At 30.7% G+C, this 24,467-nt stretch overlaps 2 protein-coding genes across 2 annotated transcripts in view; one reads left to right on the forward strand and one right to left on the reverse strand.

Annotated features, from left to right (window-relative positions):
* LOC106467492 (FGGY carbohydrate kinase domain-containing protein-like) lies at nucleotides 1–22,688 on the forward strand. The gene is given in 15 exon segments (XM_013927851.2): nucleotides 1–380; nucleotides 3,575–3,692; nucleotides 5,286–5,437; nucleotides 8,245–8,330; nucleotides 8,666–8,793; nucleotides 11,742–11,870; nucleotides 12,309–12,344; nucleotides 12,347–12,399; nucleotides 13,002–13,109; nucleotides 14,836–14,897; nucleotides 15,696–15,846; nucleotides 19,907–19,981; nucleotides 20,931–21,051; nucleotides 21,959–22,115; nucleotides 22,454–22,688. Coding segments are annotated over 15 exon segments (1,656 nt in total). The 5' UTR covers nucleotides 1–185; the 3' UTR covers nucleotides 22,539–22,688.
* The window catches only part of LOC111087786 (protein FAM183A-like), an 11,516-nt gene continuing 4,633 nt past the window's right edge, over nucleotides 17,585–24,467 (reverse strand). Inside the window, exon 4 of the mRNA XM_022395691.1 lies at nucleotides 17,585–18,410. Coding sequence (XP_022251399.1) covers nucleotides 18,378–18,410 — 33 coding nt within the window. The 3' untranslated portion in view covers nucleotides 17,585–18,377. The remainder of the gene's footprint in view (nucleotides 18,411–24,467) is intronic.

Raw genomic sequence — 24,467 nt, forward strand, 5'->3', positions numbered from 1 at the left:
AATATTTAATTTCTGAAAGTTTGTACATCTAAGTCACGTGTTAATAAAAGTACAAATACAAGACTAACACTTAATGCTGTGACTATAGATGATTATGTGAAACGGAGAAAATCGTCTACCATCACCAAACCTGTTTCCAATAAAGTGTTGCTTCCTGAAAGTAAATAATCTAGAGATAAAGCAACATGAATTATGCTTGTCGAGAACAGTGCGTTATCGGCATTGATGTTGGAACGCGAAGCGTAAGGGGAGCGTTAATTACTGTAAAGGGTAAGGTCTTCCGCGTAGAGTCTCATCCGATACAAATATGGAGTCCAGAAGCTGAACGCTATGAACAGTCTTCGGATGATATCTGGGATGCTTGTTGCACTGTAGTCAAGGTAAATCGTTGTAATGCATAATTTATTAATATTCTCTTTATCGATCATTTTGTAGCACGGAATTTAATTTCATCGTGTGAATTGCATGTTAGCATATATTTCGAAGTTTTTTTGTTTTTTTTAGATATTGTGCCGTTTTTCAAATTTTATTGTAAGGTTCTCGGTGGGACAACTGTAAGCGTAAGGAATTACAATACCAAAATCCATGGTTCGATTCCATACAGTGGGCACAGCAGATAGTCCAATGTGGCTTTTATCTAAAACAAACATATTAAGAAGTAGGATAATCATTCAGTTTGAAACTTGGCATTCAGAATGTGGCTTAAATTTTAAAGTTTAACAATTTTTTTTTCTAAATATCAGCACATATTCATTAGAATAAACTAAATAAATGTTTTGAATTTATAACTATTTAAAATTACAAACCATGTGAAAACATCATCTGATGATGTTACACTCATTTACAGATACTGCAGTGTGAAAGATGTGCTGCAGAGAGATAACTTTGTCCAACTTTATGGGATTCAACATTAAAATTAACAAATATTGAAAAGAAGTGATATGTGCTTGATAGGTATTTGGATGTATATTGTTTTCAAAGGATAAAAATAAAAGATATCTGAGTGAAATTAACCTAAGCTGAAGCTACCAATATGAGGAACTATATCTGGCTGTGATAATGGTAAATCAAAAACAAGTTATGCTATTATCATGTTCATAGATGTGGTTATTTATTCATTTGAAATCTGCTTGTGAGAAGGATGGTGAACTAAATCTGATTCATTATGATTTATTCTGTTATGACCTTCATAGAGTGTGATTTGAGCCACCATGGCAGTGTGCCCTCTCATTGCTTCAAGACCCCATCAACTTTATGGGGTGCATGTGCCTAATGTTATAGTAGACCAAGTGTAGAAAACATTTACTTCAGTCGTGATAATACCATAAGCCCACAGTTCCAAATTACAACATTATCCAATCAATTTCAAGACCACCATTCATTATAGCAATTCAGTAAATCTGTTCATCTTTGTCATTACAGCCAGATTTAAAACACATAGACCACATTCAGATGTGATAATAACTACAAAAATGTTCTGGCTTACACATACCTGAACTACAATACATTTAGCCCAAATGAGAACATCTATAATTGATACTATAACATCATAAAACCTACAGATTATTTAAATTACACTTTTACAGGAAGATATAAAGCAAACAGACAATTACTTGACACTGGTAACAAAGTGAAAGTCAAAGCAGAAGTAGAGTGCCTAGCTTATGGTAGAATTTTCAAGGTGGTGTAAGATTAACAGATAGCAGAAATACTAAAAGAAGAATACATACTTTTTTAATATGATTAAATTGCATGGTTATACTGTGTGGAATTATTTTTATAATACTGAACTTGACAGTGAATTTCATTGTACAGAGAATTTCCTGTTCATTAAGATTAACCTGTAACCTGGTGGATGTATTTATTCTTGACCTTAGCTCTCCAGCTATAACCTGAAGTCATAAACTTGAATCTTTGTGTGTACTCAACAAATATTTTAGATGATTTATCCCATAACCTTTTGACACAGAGTTTAACATAACATTTAAGGAAGAGAAAAGACCTTTTGCTCCATCTAGGATGTTCAGTTCACTAAAGTAAAATATATATAAACTGAAAGCCAGCCCTTAATATTCAATTGTTTATCAAGTCTTCCTTTAAATTTACAGTTTCCATCACAACTGAAGACAAGCAATACCTAAAGCCAACTACCCTGTTAGAAAAATAAGTTTTGAATGAAGATGACTCCTATCCTGCCAAAATTTATATTTGTTTCCCATAGTCCTACCTGGAAAACGATGCATTGACACTGTCAGTACTCTTAATAATCTTAAATTCCTCAATCAGATCCTCTCTAACTCTTCATTTTCTCAAGAGAAAACAATTTCAGATATTGTTACCTCTCCTCTTATGACAACTTTTCCATCCCAGATATCCTAGTAGCCCCTCTTCTGAACTCTTTCCAATAATTTAATGTCTTTTTCTAAGGTAAGGAGCTCAAGACTGAACACAATACTCCAAATGTGGCCTAACTAGTGACATATGCTTTGAAATTATAACCTCTTTAGGCTTATATTCAGTATTTCTGTAGTAACAATTTAAAATCCTATTTGCCCTACTATTAATGACAGCACTGCTTGGATGGCTTAAGAGACTAATCATCCAGAAACCAAACATCCTTTTCTTCCAAAGAATTGTGAAGATTATTCCAATCCATTGAGCCCTAAGGTATTCCACTGATGACATTAATTCAGTTTGACTGAACCCCATTTGTAACAACTCTGATTTCTTCCATTCATCCAATTTTCTCTCCAATTAGCCAACTTATCCCCTACATTGATAGAGGTTATTTTTTTAATAAGCCTTTTATGTGCCACCTTATGAGATTCTTTCTGAAAATCCAGATACATCAAATCCACACCTTTACCCTCATTTACATAAGCAGTAACCTCTTCAAATAATGTCAAAATATTAGTAAGACAGGATTTTCCTTTAGTGAAACCATGTTGACTATCCAACAAAATTTAAACTTAAAATTGTAGAAACAAAATTTCAAGTCTCAAAGTTTTGTACTACTACTACTTTGCAAAATTGTAATTCAGGTTTGACTCTGGAATGTAGCAAAAAGTGGAAAGATTTTAGAGTACATATTATATAACAATTTAATTATTTTATTTGTCACTAATTTCAGCATTAAAGCAATTACTTTTATAAAATCAACAGTTTCCCTGGTTCTAAAACTTGGAAATGTTTCAAATGCATGTAGAAATGCCTCACCCCCACCCCAGCAATACTGGTAAGTGCCCCAGAAGTGAGCTTTGGACAGGACCATCACTGCCACCCCTGACTGCATGTAATTAAAGAGAGAGAGAGAGTTTATGAAATTATACTGTTTAAAATCCAGCTTGTATGTTTCTTACTATGTATTATATAAATTTTGATTTCCAGAACTCTGTATTAACTTATTATAAATTAGTCCTGTTCAGTACTCGATCATATGTTTTATACATAAAACATTGTTAAAACTGTGAATCCTTAAAAATGAGAGTAGTATATGTTTTCCTCAATATGGCTTTCTTTATCATCTTTTATTATTCTACGTTTTAAGTATTTGGAATTATATCTCTTTCATCAGAAACTGATTGGTGGGTCTAAAATACATCAAGATGATGTGGTTGGAATTGGATTTGATGCCACCTGTTCTTTGGTTGTACTGGACAAAAACTTTCAGCCTTTGACGATTAGCTCTACAGGTAAAAATTAAGATTGTCCTAAATTTTGATTGTTTGCATGTATTATTAGTTTGTTTCTTTGAAAGCTACTTTTAAAATCTTTCATAAAACTTAAGATATCTACGTAACAGTATAAACCTCAATGTGTGTGATCTTATGCATGTGTTATTGATGACTTATAACATATGTTGTTTTTCATTTTGATTATCATAAACTTCTGATCAAAGCAAGCTATCTGCAGAGATCAGAACTAAAAATTAATGCAATAATGGATATAGCTAATTTGATATGTTGTTATGCTTAGCACATCGTATTTATGCAATTTAAATATTCTATGATTATAAATATAATTACAATTGCAAGCATGAATGATAAATCTAGTTACATAATATTATGAAGTTGTGTGTTATGCTAAGATGCTGGAAAATGATAATTTTGAGAAGGATTTTCCCTTTAGTTCACAAAGATTTTTAAGTGTATTAAAGAGTAAGCACACGTTTGAGAGGAAAATGCACTGGGAATATGGAAACTAGAAAAGTACTTGCATTTTGCACAAAAGGAAAATTAGTGTTTTTGAGAAAGAAAGAAAGCATTCGTGTTTGATTACTGATCTAGGAGAAAGTGATTATAATAGAAATATGGGGTTTATCTACATATTTTTTAATTTAAGATAAGCAGGCTACTGTCCTTTTTTTAAGTCTTTGGTAAAACTTCATTTAAAGTACTTTTACGTCTCTGGTCGTTTGTTAATTTCCTGTAAAATTCTTTCCTAAGAACTTCAGCGATACAAGTCCTTTCTTAAATAAATCTAGTTTATTCTTTCTCAATACAACTTTGCAATACACAGAATTTCCACAGTCACTTTAACTTAAACACATGCTATAATTCACAACGATTCACTTTACTTACGACTTGACTCGATTATCTGTCTATATACAATTACATCTCCGCTTTATTTGCCGGGCTTATGTACTAAAATAGAGGGCACCTAGAAAAGACTAGAGTTGCCAGGAACAGTCATGATCCTTCTAGAAGCTCCAGCGCACATGCTTCCAGCATCACATGACTTCCGCTGTCGTAACAGTACTTTATGCAGTTTTAGCCTCCTTAATTACGGACATAGTATCAACTTGTTAAAAATGTGAAGTGAGTTAATAGAGTGATACTTGTTTTAAAAGCTCCAAACTATGAAGAGAAACATAGAACCTTGGACCATAAATAATCTGGAGGTCATGTGATTGAAGTTTTTAAAACACTTAATAGCTTGAATAATGTGTAGGAGATTTTTTGAGGAAATAATATTAGGGACAATGAAAACTTAAATATATTTAAAGCTCACTACCTAGAAGATGAAAACATTTAGGTAAGTTTTGAATTAAATAAAATAAAATATAATGGTAAATTAAAAGTTTTGGAAGACTGACAATAAATGTGTAGAAGCTATAAAAACTTTAATAAAATATGTAGATGAAAACAGGAAACTTATTCAGCAAATTGATCTTTTATTTGTCTGGTATGTTTTTTAATTAGGTCATTAAAATGAAGTCTATGTTTTTAATTTTTATCTTTTGGTTCTCTTGAATCATTTTTTTGCTTATTCTACACAATACCAAGGCTGTAAACATCAGAACATAATTATGTGGATGGACCATAGAGCTCTCCTTCAAGCTAACTTCATCAACAAAACCGAACACATGGTTTTAAGAAGCACAGGAGGAACAGTTTCCTTAGAAATGCAGCCTCCAAAATTAGTGTGGATAAAGCAGGTACAGCTCAATTTAAGTAATTTAAAGTTTTAACAATAAGAGCTAGCTTTCAAAAAGTAAAATTTATATACATAACTAGTTATATATGTCTCATTCTACTGTGAATATTGTTATGAAATGATACCACTAATGTTTTAAATTACTGAACTTGATATAATAAAAATAATGTTTGGATGCACAAAATAATGCTTAATTTCTGAAAACACTCAGGTTATCAGTTTCTTTTGTTTTATAATATTATTTTTTGCTTTTTGATCTTATGTGATCTGCTTATGTCTCATGAATCTATGTAAATGCATGCAGATAGAGTCAGCCTTAAAGCCATGGGCACAAACCTGCTGAAGTTATTAAACAATTAAAATCTTATTATATGACTCCCATTTTCCAGTACTCAACACTTCACCTACGCGATGAACACTAACTCCAAAAATACTTAAAACTACAAATGATCAATCCAAAACATATCCCATAATGCTCAAATAAACAACATCTTTCTCAGCCTGTATGTGGTCTGTGGATTTAGATTTAGTTATAATGAGAGAGATCAATATATGTATACACACACACATACTAGTCTCCTTCACCATGGGGGGACATACATAGATATTTCTATCAGTGATTCCTAAAGATAAAGCTGCAAAAGTCATTGGGTTGAGTCATTAATGAACATATTGCTTTGTTCTTTTGAACAATTTTTGTCAGGTTTTTTCATTGTCAAATGCTATGAGGGACCTTGCACTTTATATTCTACTTAGGACCTCTGCAGTGGCTAAGGTTTTCTCTGTAAACATACACTTTGTGTTGAAGAAAAATAATTTTTAGAATTTTGGAACAAATTCACTTTCTATTGTTTTTACCTTTAATATATATATTTTTTGTGGTTAATGCTTGATGAACAATCTCGAAGTAATGGCTCCAATCCGGGGTTTTAGAGTGTTTGTGATAGTTCCAATTATACATATTAAACTATTGAGTGCTTAAGATAACTGATTAACTTGGTATTGAAAACACTTAGAGCAGTGAAGGAATTCTTATTAATAATTAGTGTGATCACTACAAGTTTCAGATGATTTGGCTATTTTATAATATAGATATTATTTTGATCATAACTAATCTTAATTTCAACAATGACCAGCATGTTAATTCATATATCTTGGTTTTTATGATTACCAACTTGTCTTAGAACTATTTTACTTTCACTTGTGCTTTTAAGCTTTTTATTCTTTCCAAAATTAATTTTATTTTATTCCATATTTATTTATTTTAAACTATTTTGTTTTTACAAGTCTATCTTTCTTAAGTATTTTTTGTAAACTTCTTGAAACTTGAAATTTTTACAAGTGAAGGTTTAATTAACATTCCTCATCTGAACAATTACTTGATGGCAAAAAAGATCAAACAAAATGATTACAATAATTTTGAGCTTCTTAAGAGAAACTTAGGATGTTTAAAGAATGATAATACTCCTTGGCCATCTTGTATATTTAGGAGGTGATAAGTATTATCTTGATAATTATAGGCTTATTTAGTTGTACATCTGTGGTGGGAAAAGTTTTTGAAATTTTGATAAAAGATGCTTTTCAAAGTCAGTTAACAAAGTTTAAAATTGTGTTGGCTAATCAACATGGTTTTCCCAGGGGAAAACCTTGCCTTACTAGTCTTTTGATATTCTTTGATGAGGTTACAGCTATAACCAGGATCAAACAAAAAACAATTTATCAAACTAACAATCACAGAAATCCAAAATAAAACTTTCACACAATTGGAATACAAATTTTATCACTTACAAAAAAAGAAACATTTAGTAAATCTGTGGCTGGCCAGGACGTGATACAAACTTTAGTAATCAGTACAACATAAATATCATTATTATTAATTTTAATAAATAAAGGAATTGGGCAAAACAACCAGAAGAAGAAAAAAATCCTAATTCTGAAAAAATGCAATATTCCAAAATTAATTCACTTCAAGATAAATAACAATATCAAGGGACAATAAGCAATGATTTGTTCTAACTATATCTCATGAACTAACTTGTTTAATGTCAAGGAAGGGTTTTTATTTAGTAGTTAGACCTCAAGATTACATCTTATGTGACTAGCTAATTTAAATAATATTGCAATGTCTCTGCCAGGGGAAGCTTGTATCAGTTTCATAATTCAAACATACACAAATCCAATGTGCTCTGGATAGAAGGTAAGTTAGTACTTTAATATAACTAAAAATTCATAGATGAACTAAATGATAGAAGGAATAATAAATTAATGGTGAACAAAATCATAACAAAATAGAAGTAGAATTTGCTATCTTATACCATTACCAACCACACTAATAAATATCTGTCATGGAGAATATAAAAATGTACATTGTACAGGTAACAATAACAAGCACATCTACATTGTATGCTTAATTTGAAAGAGATCCACTTTGCTGTTTAGTACATTATTAATTCACAAGTAAGACAATAGAAAAATTATGACCTGTTCTCAGATGAAAGTATTAACAACATAAAAAATATTATTATGCTTCTTGTGAATGTTGCATAATTATTTTTCATGTTTTTTCATCTGTTTAAGTGCAACTTTATGGCAGATTATTTCATTTGGCTGAATTGAATATTTGTATAGTAGAAATACATCTACACACCTGACCCCAGCTTTGCAAAAAATTTTAATTTTAAAATTCATGTGAGTTTTGACTAAGGTTTAATCTACATGCAACAATGAAAATACAAACTATGTTAGGTTTTATGTTAGGTGTGTGTATTATATGTAAATATAACTTTGTGTATTTCCTTCATGTGCTAGAACCTACCAGCAACATGGGAAAATGCTGGACATTTCTTTGACCTACCAGATTTTCTGACATGGAGAGCAACTGGGAGCTTGAGCAGGTTATTAATAAAGTTTACACTATAAAAACATATGAAATATTCTGGAAAAGGGTGAGCTAGCTCATTGAATTACAATACATGCGTTGAAATGAAATTAGATTTTGCTACATCTTGGATAATTTTTCTCCACTTAAGGGGAAAATTGTAAATTAGAAAAGAAGTAATAAAGTATATATTCAGAATTAAGGTTAGAAATCCTTAATATAAAAGAAATAGGAAAGAATATATTTCAAATTAAAAGTTATCTGATTCAGTCTTCAGCTATTATACAAAATTAGAGTATTTTGTGTTGTTTGTGCATGATTTTCATATTGTCTTTGTTTTACTTTGGACAGGTCCATGTGTACAGTAACATGTAAATGGTTATTTCAAGCAGATGATTCAGGAGTAATGTTTTGGGACCAAACTTTTTGGGAACAAATTGGAATGTTAGAACTAACAGAAGAGAATTTCAAGAAAATTGGTGAGTACTCTAGTACTGTAATAATCTGAAATGGATTGAAAACAGTCTTTCCAGACTCTAATTGACCCAGGACTCTCAGCTAGTTTTTACAACTGATCAGCTGTTCTTTTTGTACTGTTTCATGAAAAAGTAACAACATGTGAAGTATTCTTAAAATTTCACTGCACAGCTCTTTCTTATGACTTTTACAGAATGTTGAGTATGTTATACTAATATTATTTTGAATATGCAAATTGTTAAGTCATATGACAATAAGAGCAATGTAAAGCTGTCTTTAGACAGAGTGTATCAGAACAATATTTCAACATTTTTTAGGTAGTGTAATGTCACCAAAATGTGATCACTTTTGGGAAGAGTATGTAACACCCCTTTCCAAAGAAAAATATTCATACACTCAGATCATAAAGACGTATGCAGATTGGGGATTTAGTATTCTGATACGATATCTTACCTCTTATCACAAACAGCTTTCTTGACTGTGCAAATTTTCACTCGCCACTAGCCTTGTTACTCCCACTTATTACTGCATAGTATCATGCAAATGATCATGCAGCAACCCTCCACCTGTGGTAACTAGCACCCTCTCTAATCATGCACATGTTAATAACTTCTCGATTGAATGTCCTACAGATTACACTGGTTTTTTGCTCGTGGTTTAATTAACCTATCAATACGTTCTTACTTTCTTGAATTTCTCCTTCAATTAATTTGTTATTTTACATTTTTGTTCTGTTTCTTGGAGAGTTATGATTTATCTTCTTTTCTCTTTCAATTTCGGGAGTTATGCACTCACAGTAATTGCAGCAGTGGAATTCCTGACAACGTCTAACAGGTTGTCACCACGATTCTTGACCCATGAAGTAACGGCTCTGGTCCGTTGGGAGTTGTCCATTTTCATTCTACAATCAGAACACAGTTATGATTGTCCTAACAAGGTTTTCAGTGATTTTTTAGTTTTGGATTTGGACAACATTTTCCCCCCCTTCATGAATATGCCTCTTGGTCACATGTCATTTTAGGGGACTTGCCTAGACCTTTTTCTTCTTTGGGGAATTTTTTATTAAGATATTCTATGTTCTATACTTATCTCCCATTTCCTATGTTCCACCCCTGCCCATACAGAATGTTCCAATCAATCCATCTCCTTTGTCAGGTCAGGTCTCTCTGAGGGTATATGACATGTATTGCTCCCTTCTGTGGTTCCCAAGTTCCATGTTTTTCTTCTGTGAAATACTCACCTCTCTCATGGACCTTTTCCCATCACCCTTCTGAGCTGTATTCGCCTCTTAATTCACCTGGCATTTTCTACCCTTTCTCCTGATGGTTGTTAGCTACCTTGAAATGAGGAGTAACATTAGCCAACTTTCATTCTTCTCCCACCTGAAATCTTATTACTGATATAGATACTTTATCCAACAAAGCTACCATGTCTTGAATGCTGTATATTTTATATTTATCTTCATTAAAGACAGAATTTGGTAGGACTCTTTAAGCTAAGGCAATGGACTTGTCAGACTGAGAATTTATTTCTTGTTTTTCTTTTCCTTTGGACTTCTGATCTTAGATAGTTCAAGTGTACACATTTTTGTTTTGTTGTTTTTTTGGATGGTTTTGCATCATTTTGTGAAGTTAAGTTAGATTTTTTTCTTAAAAGTAAAAATTAAGATAAGGTAAGATTCAAATTCTCAACTCTCCTTACTAAATTAACATACCTCAGTTTTCTTTTTATTGGTTATAAGGGATATAACTTGACAATATTTTGAGGTTTTTATGGAAATGCTGATTTTAAGTGGTTTCATTGTACTGGGTAGGATGGCTTTTTTAGTTTGAAACATTTACTGCATATAATTTTTTGCACTCATTTTAGGGGTGTTTTTTTTGGTAAAGATAAATAGTTGTGATGAGTAATTCTACAAAGTAGAATACCTCAGATTTTCTAGGGATCCTCCCCTAGAAAAACTTGAAATTTTTGATGCTCTGATATACATTTCCAGGCTATCTGAAAGAAATGACCATTTACCAAGTGTGGTGACACTGCTAATTGTACTATTCTTTTATCTTTAAATGTAAACAAAGTTTTAAAGATAAATGGACAATTGTGATTGGTCACTTTAGATTACCTGTTTGTGTAAATTTAAGTCTGTTACCTCATGTTGATGGACTAAAGACAACAAAACTGAAGAACATACAGTAAGATAATTGGGTTTAATGTTGATAGCTGTAAAAGTGGAATAATTTCATGTATTTGCCTACATGTCCTGCTTGCTTGTAAGTTTGACTCTCAATCTTTGTGTTGCAAGATTGAAACCGTTCAATAAACATGTTTGCCCTTTAAGCTATAGGGGTTTTAGAATGTTATGGTCAATCCCACTGTTCATTGGTAAAGAGTAAGAGTTTGCTGTGGGTGCATGGTGTTAAATAGCTGCCCACCCTCTCTTGTCTGTCACTTCAAAATTAAGGACAGTTAGTGCAAATAGCCCTTGAGTAGCTCTGTGTGAAAGTGAATAAAACAAACAAGACCGCAGGATTAGAGTTCTCCATATTAATCTGACATCATAGGTTCACAGTCGATACGAAGTTCTCATTTGACAGTAAAATTTGTGGCATAACTATAAGATGTGCAAGAGTACATTGTAAGTAAATTTAACTTTACACCATTCCTTCATGAATTTGGTATCTTTGTAATGGAAACTTGCAGAAATAGAACAACCGAGAATGTATCAAGTTTTTGAAGTTTTGTCCAAAACTGTGCTGGCTACATCTCTACATTTATTACCATATGTCTGATTTTTCTAATCATCCCTTATGATTGTTTTAAATACAAGTTTATCTTTAAAAACAATTCACCTCTAAAGACTTCTCCCAACATTTTTGTACTTTTGTTGTGGATATTTTACTTTCCCTAACATGAACTGAGTTTATTATGTTAACATTTTGTTTATAACTAGGAAACATCATCTTGGCACCAGGACAGACTTGTGGAAAAGGATTGACTGAGGTTGCTGCAACAGAACTAGGACTAAAAGCAGGAACTCCTGTAGCAACTTCAATCATTGATGCACACGCTGGAGGCATTGGTAATCTCTCATTATAATGATAATTTTATGACTTAAAAATAAAATGCACAAAGTAGAAGACTTGATTGGTTTATGTTTCAGTAAATTTATGTTAGGAAGTAGAAATTGGATATGGCCACATAACTGCATACACTCAGTGGTTTTATCACAGTGAATGTGCACGGCGTAATATTTATACTAAAAAATATATATTCACATTGATGTTGTATTTCCATTTATTGATGATGAGGAGAACAAAAACTGGATAATTTCTAAATATTTTATGTTTGTTTTTATAAAAACATGTTCCGTGCATTTATAGAATTATGATGGAAATTTTAATTAATCTTTAAAACTATTTCAAGTAAATAACAAATAAAATGGTGTTTTCATAAAAAGATACAAGATGATAATAAATGTTAAATGATCATACAAATTTTCATATTTTTAATTGGCCAGGCTTGTTAGGTTGCAGTCCAGCTGGATATAAAAATCCAGTTTAACAAATCGGCTTGCCCTTATATGTGGCACCTCAACCTGCCATATGAAGGTACTTTTTGTAATTAGTAATTAATAAAAACATTCCATATTGAAGAAAATATAATGAACTTCAAAAATCTTCGTTATTTTGAACTTAGTGTCAAATAGCTAGAAAATTTGGATATATGTTATCTTCATGAAACAAGTGTTAAACTTGTACATGTTGAATTGTCTTTTATTCCTGTCCATGTATTATAAATTAAACAGGTATTAGGAAATACAGTTGCTTATGAACAGCCCAGAGCTAGTCTAAGATTAAAAGATATTGTATGAAATAAAGAACTGATTTGATATTAAGACTTCAGTTAAGCAAACAAAAATATTTTGGTAGTATACAAATAACTACTAAACTTCATTAAAACAATCAGTAAGTCAATACTTTCTCAAAAAAATATGCTTCTCAAAGAGTATGTCAGAGAGACAGTGCTTGTAATCAGAATAAGTTTGCTGTTATTTAACACCAAATACTTTTAACGATATGAAAGAAGTTTTAGTTTATTTCAAAAGTATTTAAAAGAAATTAATACTGACTTTCTCATTTATTGTTTATACATAAATACCAGTTTAAAAAAAATAATTTCATTGACAATCTTCTTTTATTTCCTATCACAGGTCACAGAGAAACCTTTATATACACCTGGTGTTTGGGGACCTTATTTTTCAGCAATGATACCTAACCTGTGGTTGAATGAAGGAGGCCAGAGTGCTGCAGGAGCACTGGTGAGTCAGCCCTAATGACATGTCAGTGCTGTAAGTAAGACCAGCGTGGTGCAGGAGCACTGATAAGTCAACCCTAATGACATGTCAGTGCTGTAAATAAGTCCAGAGTGCTGCAGGAGCATTGGTGAGTCAGCCCTAATGACATGTCAGTGGTGTAAGTAAGACCAGAATGCTGCAGGAGCACTGGGAAGTCAGCCCTAATGACATGTCAGTGCTGTAAATAAGTCCAGAGTGCTGGAGGAGCACTGGTGAATCAGTCCTAATGATATGTCAGTGCTGTAAATAAGTCCAGAGTGCTGCAGGAGCACTGGTGAGTCAGCCCTAATGACATGTCAGTGCTGTAAGTAAGACCAGAGTGCTGCAGGAGCACTGGTAAGTCAGCCCTAATGACATGTCAGTGGTGTAAGTAAGACCAGAGTGCTGCAGGAGCACTGGTAAGTCAGCCCTAATGACATGTCAGTGCTGTAAATAAGTCCAGAGTGCTGCAGGAGCACTGGTGAATCAGTCCTAATGACATGTCAGTGCTGTAAATAAGTCCAGAGTGCTGCAGGAGCACTGGTGAGTCAGCCCTAATGATGTGTTCAAGTAGTGTAAGGAAGAATGATGTTGCAGGAGCACTGGTGATTTGGGGCTAATAATGTGTTTAGTGTTGCAAGTAAAAAAAAAATATATTAAGTTAGTTGTCATAGTTTGAACTTATATTTTTAGGTGATTGTGCTATATAAATGTTGTGATTAAAAAATTTATATGAATTTGTTTAAAATTTACCAATATCTTGCAACCGGTGGTATATTGTGTAGGGGTTAGAAAATTTTACATTAGTTTTTAGTTTATGTTTTTCATACTGCTGTGCAAAGATATGTTGAATAAAAATTTCCATTGCATATCGAAGTGTATAACATAACATCTTACATCTAGTGTAATGAGTTTGTTGTATTCATAACTATACTTCTCAAAAGAATGTGCATTAAGCTAACCAGTGCAAATGTTAAGATGGGATTTAAAAGACAACTCCTAAGTATCAAGATTGTTTCTTTTACCAATGACATAGGAATACCTTGCATTAAAATTATTATTTATATATTTTGATAACTACCAAATTTATTAGATTTCATTTTATTGTTGCAATTTAATGTTTGTGTGAATAAGTTACTCCCCACAATTATTCGTTTTTAAGCATAAATCTTCACAATGCGCTATCTGTGTAGTGCCTACCACAGACATCAAACCCTGATTCATTATAAACCCTCAAGCTTACTATTAGCCACCAAGGGGCCCCTAAAATTGCCCATCTCTATCTAGTAACAGTTCAGACTACATCCTGGAATTTTATAAATTTGATTATTATGTTTACTCTGTAAACGTTTTAGTTTTCTAATATATCATTTCTTAGTTTAAATACATAAAATTAATTTTGTTTTGTTGATGTATTTGAAAATCATGAAATTGGCACCATGCAACTTAAAAAGTAAGAAATAAAAAAGAGAGAGGTAGTGACCACTTTTTTATTATTTATTGTACTTTTATAATTAAGTAAATTTAAATGTGTGTGTTCTACACATACAGCACATACATATATAGCTTTGCTCATTGATGGAAAGCACAAACAAATTCACTGATAGCTTTATATGTAATTTTAATTAATTTTAACCTCCAATAGGCAGAAGGATGATTAAATGGTTTTCAATGTGTTTTTCATATTTTATCTCTACCTTTGCTATTACAGGTTGATCATATTATTTACACACACCCTGCTGCCAAGTGTTTTGAAAATAAAAGTGAAACAAGGTGCGTTGTATGTGAAATATGTACACAGTGTGTAGGTATAACAAAAATAACTGATTTTTGTGATCACATATATTAAAGAGTAATATATACATTTGTGAAAAATAATATTAATGGAAGTTAATGATTATAGATACTAATCTTTGTAGAAGTCAAGGATTAATAAAAGTATTTTCAAGTTAACATATTTGATATATTCCTGTTTTGTAGTTGGTATAAAATAGGCTTATAAAAACTAGTATGTAGTGGTAAGTTTACTTAAGGTTATGTAGTCTGAATTTCTACCTAACCGACTTTGATTGCTATAGTAATTTTTCTTGCATTTAAAACACAAAATATTTTAAAACGAATTTTCTTACCCAAACGGCTTATATTTTGAGCTAAAAATACACTTTTAATTTAGTGCACTAGTATATACCAAAAATACAAATTAACTTTTTTAATAAACTGACTAGGATAAATTAAAGGAACAATAATTCTTTTTTACGTAACTTATTCCTGACATTTGTTCACAATCCCAAATAATCATGTGAATTAGCAAGAGATTGTGTCACAGGCTCAAAGGATTTTTTTTGCATTTTTTTCAAAATAAATTCTCAAGTTGTCTGTCAAAGCTTTAAATTTTGTTAATAATGCCAGTGTTTGAAGTTGGATTTTTATATTTTCAAATTGTGGATATTTTAGTAACACATGAAATTTTTCAATAATTTACAATGATTCTTATTCTTAAAGAAATATCCTAAAAGTCTGTCTCAGCTTTCTTATGTTCATTGACTTTCTTTACTATTAAAATTTCTTTAGACACGTTCAAGAAATACTGAATGAACATCTTGAGTTGTTGGCAGTAGAGAGAGGTGTTTCTTCTGTTTCATTCTTAACAACAGACCTTCATATCTGGCCAGATTTTCATGGGAATAGGTCACCTTTAGCTGATTCAACTCTAAAGGGAATGGTAAAAATATGATTTGTGTATTATCATTTAAAATTTTGCGTAACAACTTGTGGTGCACTAATATAAAAAACTTGTGTAATTTGTATCTTCACTTTTAGCTGAAGTTAATTGTTTGAAAGCTTCTACAATATTGGAAATTATTATGGAAATGGTGAGGGAAAAGTCTATGCAAATACTACAAGAATTGAACCCTTTTATCATATGAAAATAAACTGCACCAGAATAAAGTTTTGGTAGTTTTGTATTGTGATTGGTTGTCATTCAACCAATCAAAAATTGCCACACCAGTATAAAGAATATAAAAGCATGGGCAGTCATACTTTGCCCACTAGTAGTAGTAATAGTGTGTTTTGAGTTATAGCTTCCAGGTTTCAACTACTGCATGACCAGCATGTAGAAATCAAATTGTTGGCTGGTTAAAGATACTCTATGCAAAGAATTGGAGTAATACTCCATGTTTCAGTTGGAGCTGTATGTAAGACTGAAGAGGGTACATGAAACTTTCACCATTAGTGGTACAAGTGGCTCTCCAAAAGTAAAGTATCTGAGGATATGTTCTTTACGAGATAGTCAACAGTTGAATATATATGAGGTAGGTGATATTCGAATATGTGCCTTTTCAATGATCTTGCTGTAAGTACAAGTGTGAATTTTAACTTAAGAACAGCATGAAGTGGTCTCAATCAAAGCCATTGCTAAGAAAAGGCAACTAAATCAAAAGGTTAAAGTGGTATCAGGCCAAATGCAGTGGAATGGTGTGAGAAAAGCTGGAGATATTTGCTCTTTACATATGAAATCAAGTTCAAATTGTTTGGTAACAATCAGAGACAGTTTGTTCAACAACAGAGAGTTGAATGGCATCGTATTCAATGTACAAAATCTAAAGTAAAGCTGATGAGGTATCAGTAAAAGTTTGTAGCTGCATCTCAGCCAATGATGTTGGTGATCTGCACAGAAATGATGGCATCCTATTTACTCACAAGTGCATAAAAATTCTAATCCATTAAGCCATCCATCAGGAACACACCTCATAGGGTGAGGATTCATCTTACATCAAGACAATGATCCCAAGCATACAGCAAATGTTGTGAAACAGTATCTTGCCAGTAAAAAAATTGATGGAACATTCAGTTCTATGGCTTGGTCAGCACAAAGTCTTTATATGAACATTCTTGTAGCTTTATGGACTTAAGTAAAAACTTAGAAAGTCAAAATGTGAGTAAACAAGTTGGATGAATTGCGGGAAAGTATACAGGACATTTCAAACAGTATTCCATAATCATGCATTGGTAAACTGTATGGCAACATGAAGACATGGTGAAAAGCTCTGTGTAAAGGAAAGGACTCCCACACAGAATACTATTGAATTTTACAACTTATGAGAATTTTTTGTACCGTTAATAAATTCACCATCTAGTTGCCATGGTCGTTGTTTGTGACTTCTATATGTGTATTGCGTGTGTGTTTCCATAATTATTTCCATTATTCATAATTAGTACCATAATTAGTACACAAAAGAATTAGATCCATAATTCATAATTAGTACCATAATTAGTACACAAAAGAATTAGATCCAAAACATAACATGTAAATATTAGCAACTTTATTTATGTATATATATATATATAATATTCAGAGATTCTTTAACAATAAATCTAGCACTTAAAGAAAAATCTAAAGTATTTTTGATACATTGAAGGTTTTAATTTATTTGGTTATCTAATTATTTGTACCAACTTTGATTAATAGATAACTTCTTGTCATCTTTAAACTCACAATGAAACATTTGCTAAACACTTTCTTTACCTGGTTTCAAAAGCCAAAGATGACAAGAATCACAATGAAACATTCCCTAAACAATTTATTTATCTGGTTTCAAAGGCCAAGCATTAGCAGTAGAATTTAATCTATGTAGCCTTAAGTCCAAATTCTAAAGTTGAAATGAAATGTATGTTTATTGAATATCTACACTTAAAATCAAGATCATCTAGTCTAACTAATTATCTTTTTAAATAAAACCTAGGTTTTTGGGACTAGCTAAGCAGTTTTTAACTCTTCCAATCCTAAAACTAATCATGTTTATATTAAGATCAAGTCTAACACCTAAAAGAAAAACAATTTTGGAAATGAATATGCTGCTTTTTCTTTACCTTATATGGAAAATGCATAAAAACATTTATAGCTAATTGGTCAGTTCAAAACTACTTGAAATATATGTAATTGAGGGTGCTGCAAATCAAAGAATGCATTAGGCCTCTACATCACATATTATATTTTCAATTTACCTTTGGTGTAAAGAATAATATATAATATAATCATTAAACAGTTGGTCTACTGTATGATATTGAATTACGAATTAATTTAGGTCATATGCTGATTAAAATAGACTTAAAACTTCATAACTATTATATGAACATCACCATTATTAGAGGCCTAACTGTATTTCTTTGGTTTGCTGACACCCAAGCTGTGCTGATGAGCCTTGAATAGATGAAACTGCAGTCTACGGTAGAGGCATATCAGAGAACGCATTAGACCTGTACGTCACACATATTTGATTTTACCTGTGGTGTAAACAAAACGATTCTGTAATATAATCCAGTAATGAAGTAGCAGCTGATTTATGCACAACAATGCGATACAAAAATATTTATAGAAGCATGTGTATACTTCTAGACATAAAAATGTAACAATTCTTACTGCATAATTTAACTTAATGATTGTACTACATTCACATTTTTCATCCAGTTAAATCAAAAACAGAATAGATAGCCTAACTGCTAACTCTGAAACTATGTTAAATATTGACCTGAACAATAATAATGTATTTATAGCTTTAGATACAATAAGTAATCTATTTATCTTACATAGACCGCAAAACTAGCTTCAATATTTTTCTAACGGGAAGAGAATTGTCTCTAGCTTTTGCAACATTATTTGTCTCTGATTTTAAATGTTTCATTACTATATATGCAGTAGTTTCAAATGTTTCATAATATTTATTACTGATATAAATTTGTGATTCTTGTTGTATTGTTTGAATATAATTTTAGAAATAATTTTAATTTTTTTATTCTTGAGACGCTGTCATTTTACTAGTTTTCTAAAGTTTTTACTTATATTAGAATTAATAAAATTGTAACATATTAATGTAGAAAGTAAGTTTTAACATATTTGACAGTGATTTAAGAATGAATAAAGCTATGAAATATTAACATAAAATAGTGAGTACAAATATATTTGTAAACTGAACAGCTAATGACCATTAGTAAGCTCTTTAATTTCCCTCACACTTTCTAGTTTAGTTTTCTATTTCAGGAGTTCTAGTATTAAACAAGTAACATCTTCTTAAAACTAATTTAGTAGCAGAATTTTAGAATACTTGTTAGTTAAACTTTTATTCTTTAAAACTTTTCAAAAAGAATAATCTTGGATTATGAATTAGACAAAAAATATTGAACAGTAATAAAAATGCAAAAATTAATTTTTACAAAGCATATTGATTTACATTATAAAAATAATTTATTGTAAAATTGACTAAAGTAATATGATATTTAACCTTCTAGAAGTGTTTTCTCTAGCTTATATAGTTTATCTTCTAAAATAATAAAATCCTTTCTCACAGCCTTGTGTGTAAACCTTTATATTGTTTGTTCCAGAAGCTCATGAATGTAGTATTTTCCAGTTATAAAACATTTTTCATTTTTGCTTTTACCTAAAAGTATGTTCTGTATAGTTTTAGTGCCAATTGGGATACATTTATTTATTTTTTTTTGGTTTTTGTTAAAATAAAAATATATTTCATTATAATATACAGTTTTCACAGTAAGTAAGATTTGTTTTTAGAACAGGTACGACATTTCAATCACTGATACTTGAGAATGATCACACCAGTAATCGAAATGTCTTACCTGTTCTAAAAATAAGACTTACTTTAAAAGCTGTGAGTTGTAATAAAATGTATTTAATCAGTAAGTGAACTCAAAATGAAACTAAGATAAAAATATGTTCATCTTAATGGTGTTAATTTTCCTAATCATGCCAGTATTTTTTTCCATAGATTTTAGGGTTAACTCTAACTTCAGATGAGAATGATTTGGCATGCAGCTATCTTGCAACTCTTCAATCACTTGCTGTAAGTTTGTTTATTATTCTGTTGCAGCAAAGCAGTTGGAAGTATCTTTGTCATATGGTTTATCTGAACAAATTCCAGTGAGCTGTTTTTGAACAACTGTGATAAATTATTTAACTCAACTGCTGTTTCTAAACATCTACTTGTGAACTGTTTCATTCACCTTCTGTTTCTAAATAACTACTATTATCATTTTTAAACAAATAATGGTAATTGTTTTACCTTTTTTTTTATGAGCAACATGCAGCAAGTTATTAATCTATCTCAAAGCAACTAATAATAAAGTGTAGTTAAAAATTACGCTACATAAACCTCTCTCAACCATGTATATAGCTTTATTGGGTGATATTTCTTATTATCAACTTTTGTGGATATACAAGGGCTTTAGTGACTTTAAAACTGTAGTTCTCAGATTGTCATTGTATAGTTTTACTATCTAATGTAATAAGAGTGTATTGTACATTTTACAGTACAATCTAACAGTCTTTTATTTTAGACAATATAATGAGCTTAATCCCCATACAGTAGGTTAGAGAAGGCATTTCAAACTGCTACCACAGATATTAATCAGTAGAAAATTATTTCCTTAGTTTTTTTTATTGCTGAGCAACTAATGGAGAGATACCTCATTCAGAGACTGTTTCAAAGTAGTAAATAGTTCATTTGTTTGTTGCTACAAAGCAACCATCTGAAGCAGTAAGATGCTTCGTTCACCTTCTGTTACTAGGTTCATAACTGTACGTTTTTGCATCAGTATTATGTTTTTTTGGGCAACAGCTATATTAGTGCTTTTAAATTATATTAGGTTATATGTTTGGCTTTTTATAGGGTTGTCCTTCTGTACTTTAAAAAATATTGGAAACATAAATTTTTAATTTTATCATTGTTTTAGTCTTCTTTTGTCTGTTTTCTTTTCAGCTTCTTCTTTATTATTTCCTTTTTATTTTTAAAGTATGGGACAAGACATATAATAGAGAATTTGGAAATGGCAGGTCATGAAATTGAAATGCTCTTGATGTGTGGTGGATTGGCGAAAAACAAGGTTTATGTCCAGATGCATGCTGATGCAACAGGTATAAGGAATAGCTTTGTATAAACTTGCATAAAACAGTAGATGAACTTGACTGATGTAATGGAAACATCTGTAATGTTAAATGTAATATGTTAATGTCAAAAACATTACAGTTAACACCTATGATTTTTCAAATTAAGATTTATCAAACTTTTGCTCTGAGTAAGGAGTATTTATGACTGCTACAGACAAAATGGGTTACTTTTAATACCTTTATATTCATTGCTTGTTCCATGTAGAAAAAATAGTATGTTTTATGATTATTGAATACTTTACTTTACTGTAAATATGTCTTCAAACTTATGACTTATTGCAATTATCATCTTTTCATGTTACCCTACATTTTTGATTTTGCAGCACCTCATGTTAGAAAAGATACCAGACACAGGATACAGGGATATTGAAAAAAAAAACTTTAAATATATATTTAGGTGGTTGTAGAGGTTAAGAAATACAATTTCCAAACTATGTGGTGGACAAAAGTCAGACTGACTTTTTCATTATGCAAACATATCTTTAGTACAAAAAAGTTAACCAATACAAATTATTTTCTGTAAAAAACAGGCTTGCATTATTTACTAAAGTTTTCAAAATTTCGTGTAGATACACTTCGTAAATTTAAAATTAGACAATGCTTTTCCAATATGGGCTCATTAATTTAAATTTTGGATATTAATAATCATCTTCAAACATGAGTAATATTTACAGAACTCAAATGGTATTGTACTTGCTATAAATATCAGTTAATATTGAAACTACAATAGCTTTCTCCTTGTACAGATTTTGTGGTCATGGTTAACCCAGGCTTTTCCAGTCCTTGTTCGTTACATATGATGTTGACTGAATACTGTAAGTAAAAATACAGTAGCTTTTTCCCCTTGTTCAACTTTATGGTCATTTTAACCCAGGTTTTCCAGTCCTGGTTCCTCATGAACCAGAATCAGTGCTTTTGGGAGCTGCTGTATTAGCTGCTACGGCTGCCAGTATCTATAAGGATGTTGGCGAAGCTACATCACACATGTGTGGGGGAGGAAAAATTGTTTTACCACAGTTAAAAGATAAAAGGTAATTTCAGTTTTCCTGTAATAAAAAGAAAGAACTTGTTCTTTGCTTCTGTAATTATTCAAAGCAGATGAGTATCTACTGAGTCACTCGTGTTCAAGATTAAAACTACTGATATTTTTTGTATACACTGAAAAGATGAGTCTGTATATCTCCAGCTGAACTTTCTTCAAAAAGCATAAGAACTGATTCGCTTTCTTTTAGTTTAGATGAAAAAGTCATTTAACAATATTTTCTTAAATTTAGAGAATAATAAACTTGTTTCAGTTTTGCCTGTTCTTTATTTCATGCATAACTTTACATGAGTACAATAAGTGATTTTTTTGACATATTTCTTCTAGTTTCCATGATGGAAAATATGAAGTTTTTCTCAAACTACTAACTTGCCAAAAAGAATGTAGGGAAATCATGCAAGAAACGTTTTGAAGGACCGGCTGAAGTAAATTTGGCGTGCGGATTTTGCTTTTCATCAAATGCGTTGTTATAAAGCATTTCTATGCCTGCAAGTGCTTTCTGAAGTGTGTACAAATTATTATTTTTTGTGCAGTTAAAATAATAAAACTCCATGAATATGTATATCAGTATTTTTTAATTTTATTAATTTGCCTGTTCATAGTTTGCCTTTAATTAGGAAGAATAAATAAGCTTAATTTGTCTACTTGGAGATTTTGTTTTGATGAGGACTTGCATTAGGGGATACGTTTAAATATTTCAAAGCCACCTCAATCATGTGAACCTTCCAACTTGAATTAGTCCTTTACCATATATCTTTTTTAAATGCTGTGCTGTTTTTTATTTGTCCTTATGAGTTTTTCTAATGCACAGGATTAACAAATTTCTTAATTTTAAACTAATAATTTCTATATGAAATTACACTAATCATCATCTTTTCTTATATCCAAACTTCTTAAATGGTACTTTACAATGCAGTTTTCACTGAAATGTACAGTATGTCTTGTGAGATTTTTTAAATAAAAAAACATAAGGAAAATTACCTGTTATTATCCAAAAGGATTTTCTGTTAAAAATCCACCAACAATTAACAACTACTATTTCAATAACCATTAAAACAGAAAAAACTGTAGCCCATTAAAGATGTTAAAATACTTGTAGTTGGATGTTTAATGTAAAATAAACAACAGGTTCTAGTGGTTTATTGTTTTAATGCATGTTTTTGTTTGACAAAACAGTGTTTCAATGCATTATATGGTACAGAATCTTAAAAACGTATATATGACTATGAGCTAATATTCTATAAGTTGTTTTTCATAAAACCAATTTCTTAGGGGAAATTTTACTCGAGTTTAAATTTACATTGTACATAGTATTGAAGAAAATATCAGTTAAATCTAATAAGCATAACAATTTAAAGTAAAGTGAACAGAAGATAGAAAACTGAAATAAGAACAAAAGCTATCATGTAAACAGAGTATTTTTTATACAATTTTGCTTGAATAATGGAAATGACTTTTTATTATTTTCATTTGAATTTAGATGTCTGTTGTTAGTTATTTTTATTTTAAAAACCTTGAGTGCAATTATTTTTAACTTGTATATCTCATGATATTACAGGGTTAAAAAAATATTGAATAATTTTTATTTATAAAATTTTCTTGACCATTTAAATTATGGTTAGTTGCATCTGTGAATTTATTATTTTCTGTATTAATTTCTGCAAATGTAATGTGAAAAAATGATGTGGCATTTCTTTCTTATTCGGTACGAGTTAAAATTTTTGTCTGTGACATTCTAACTTGTTTATTTAAGTAAGAAGTATATGTTACTTAAATAAGTTTTTAATGTGCTTTCTCTGTTGAAACATAAGTTTCTTTCTAATTTATGTTTCAAAATATAAGAGAACATCAAACAATTCTTAGAGATACACTAATGCATAATATGCTTGAACAAATGTTCCTTTTATTCAGTTCATATAAAAAAGAGAATACTTTTGTCTTTAAATGAATATTGAATTAAATGTGGGTCATGATGCCAGTAAATATCTTTTACGTTTATTATATGTATGCTTTAGTTTTTTTACTTAACGTGTAAAATATTTTAACAATGAAATTGGAAGTTGCCACCTCTCAACTCTAGGAATTATTTATAAATACTTTGTGATAATTTTCATACTTCTGAGAACTTTTCATAATGTACTTAGAAAATGAGCAAGTGTGCAAGTCTTAACTTTACTTTTAGCAAAGATCAATGGAATTAACACTGATTTACTAGTCACTGGTGTATTCCTTAATCACATAAGGTAACAAGGACCTTATTATTGAATTAATTAGATTTTTAGAGCGAACATTTTATTGCAGAGTAATTTATTTACATTTTGAAACCCACTTTAATTTTCAT

Source organism: Limulus polyphemus, unplaced genomic scaffold (genome assembly GCF_000517525.1).
Source record: "Limulus polyphemus unplaced genomic scaffold, Limulus_polyphemus-2.1.2 Scaffold2633, whole genome shotgun sequence".
Lineage (NCBI taxonomy): Eukaryota > Metazoa > Arthropoda > Merostomata > Xiphosura > Limulidae > Limulus > Limulus polyphemus.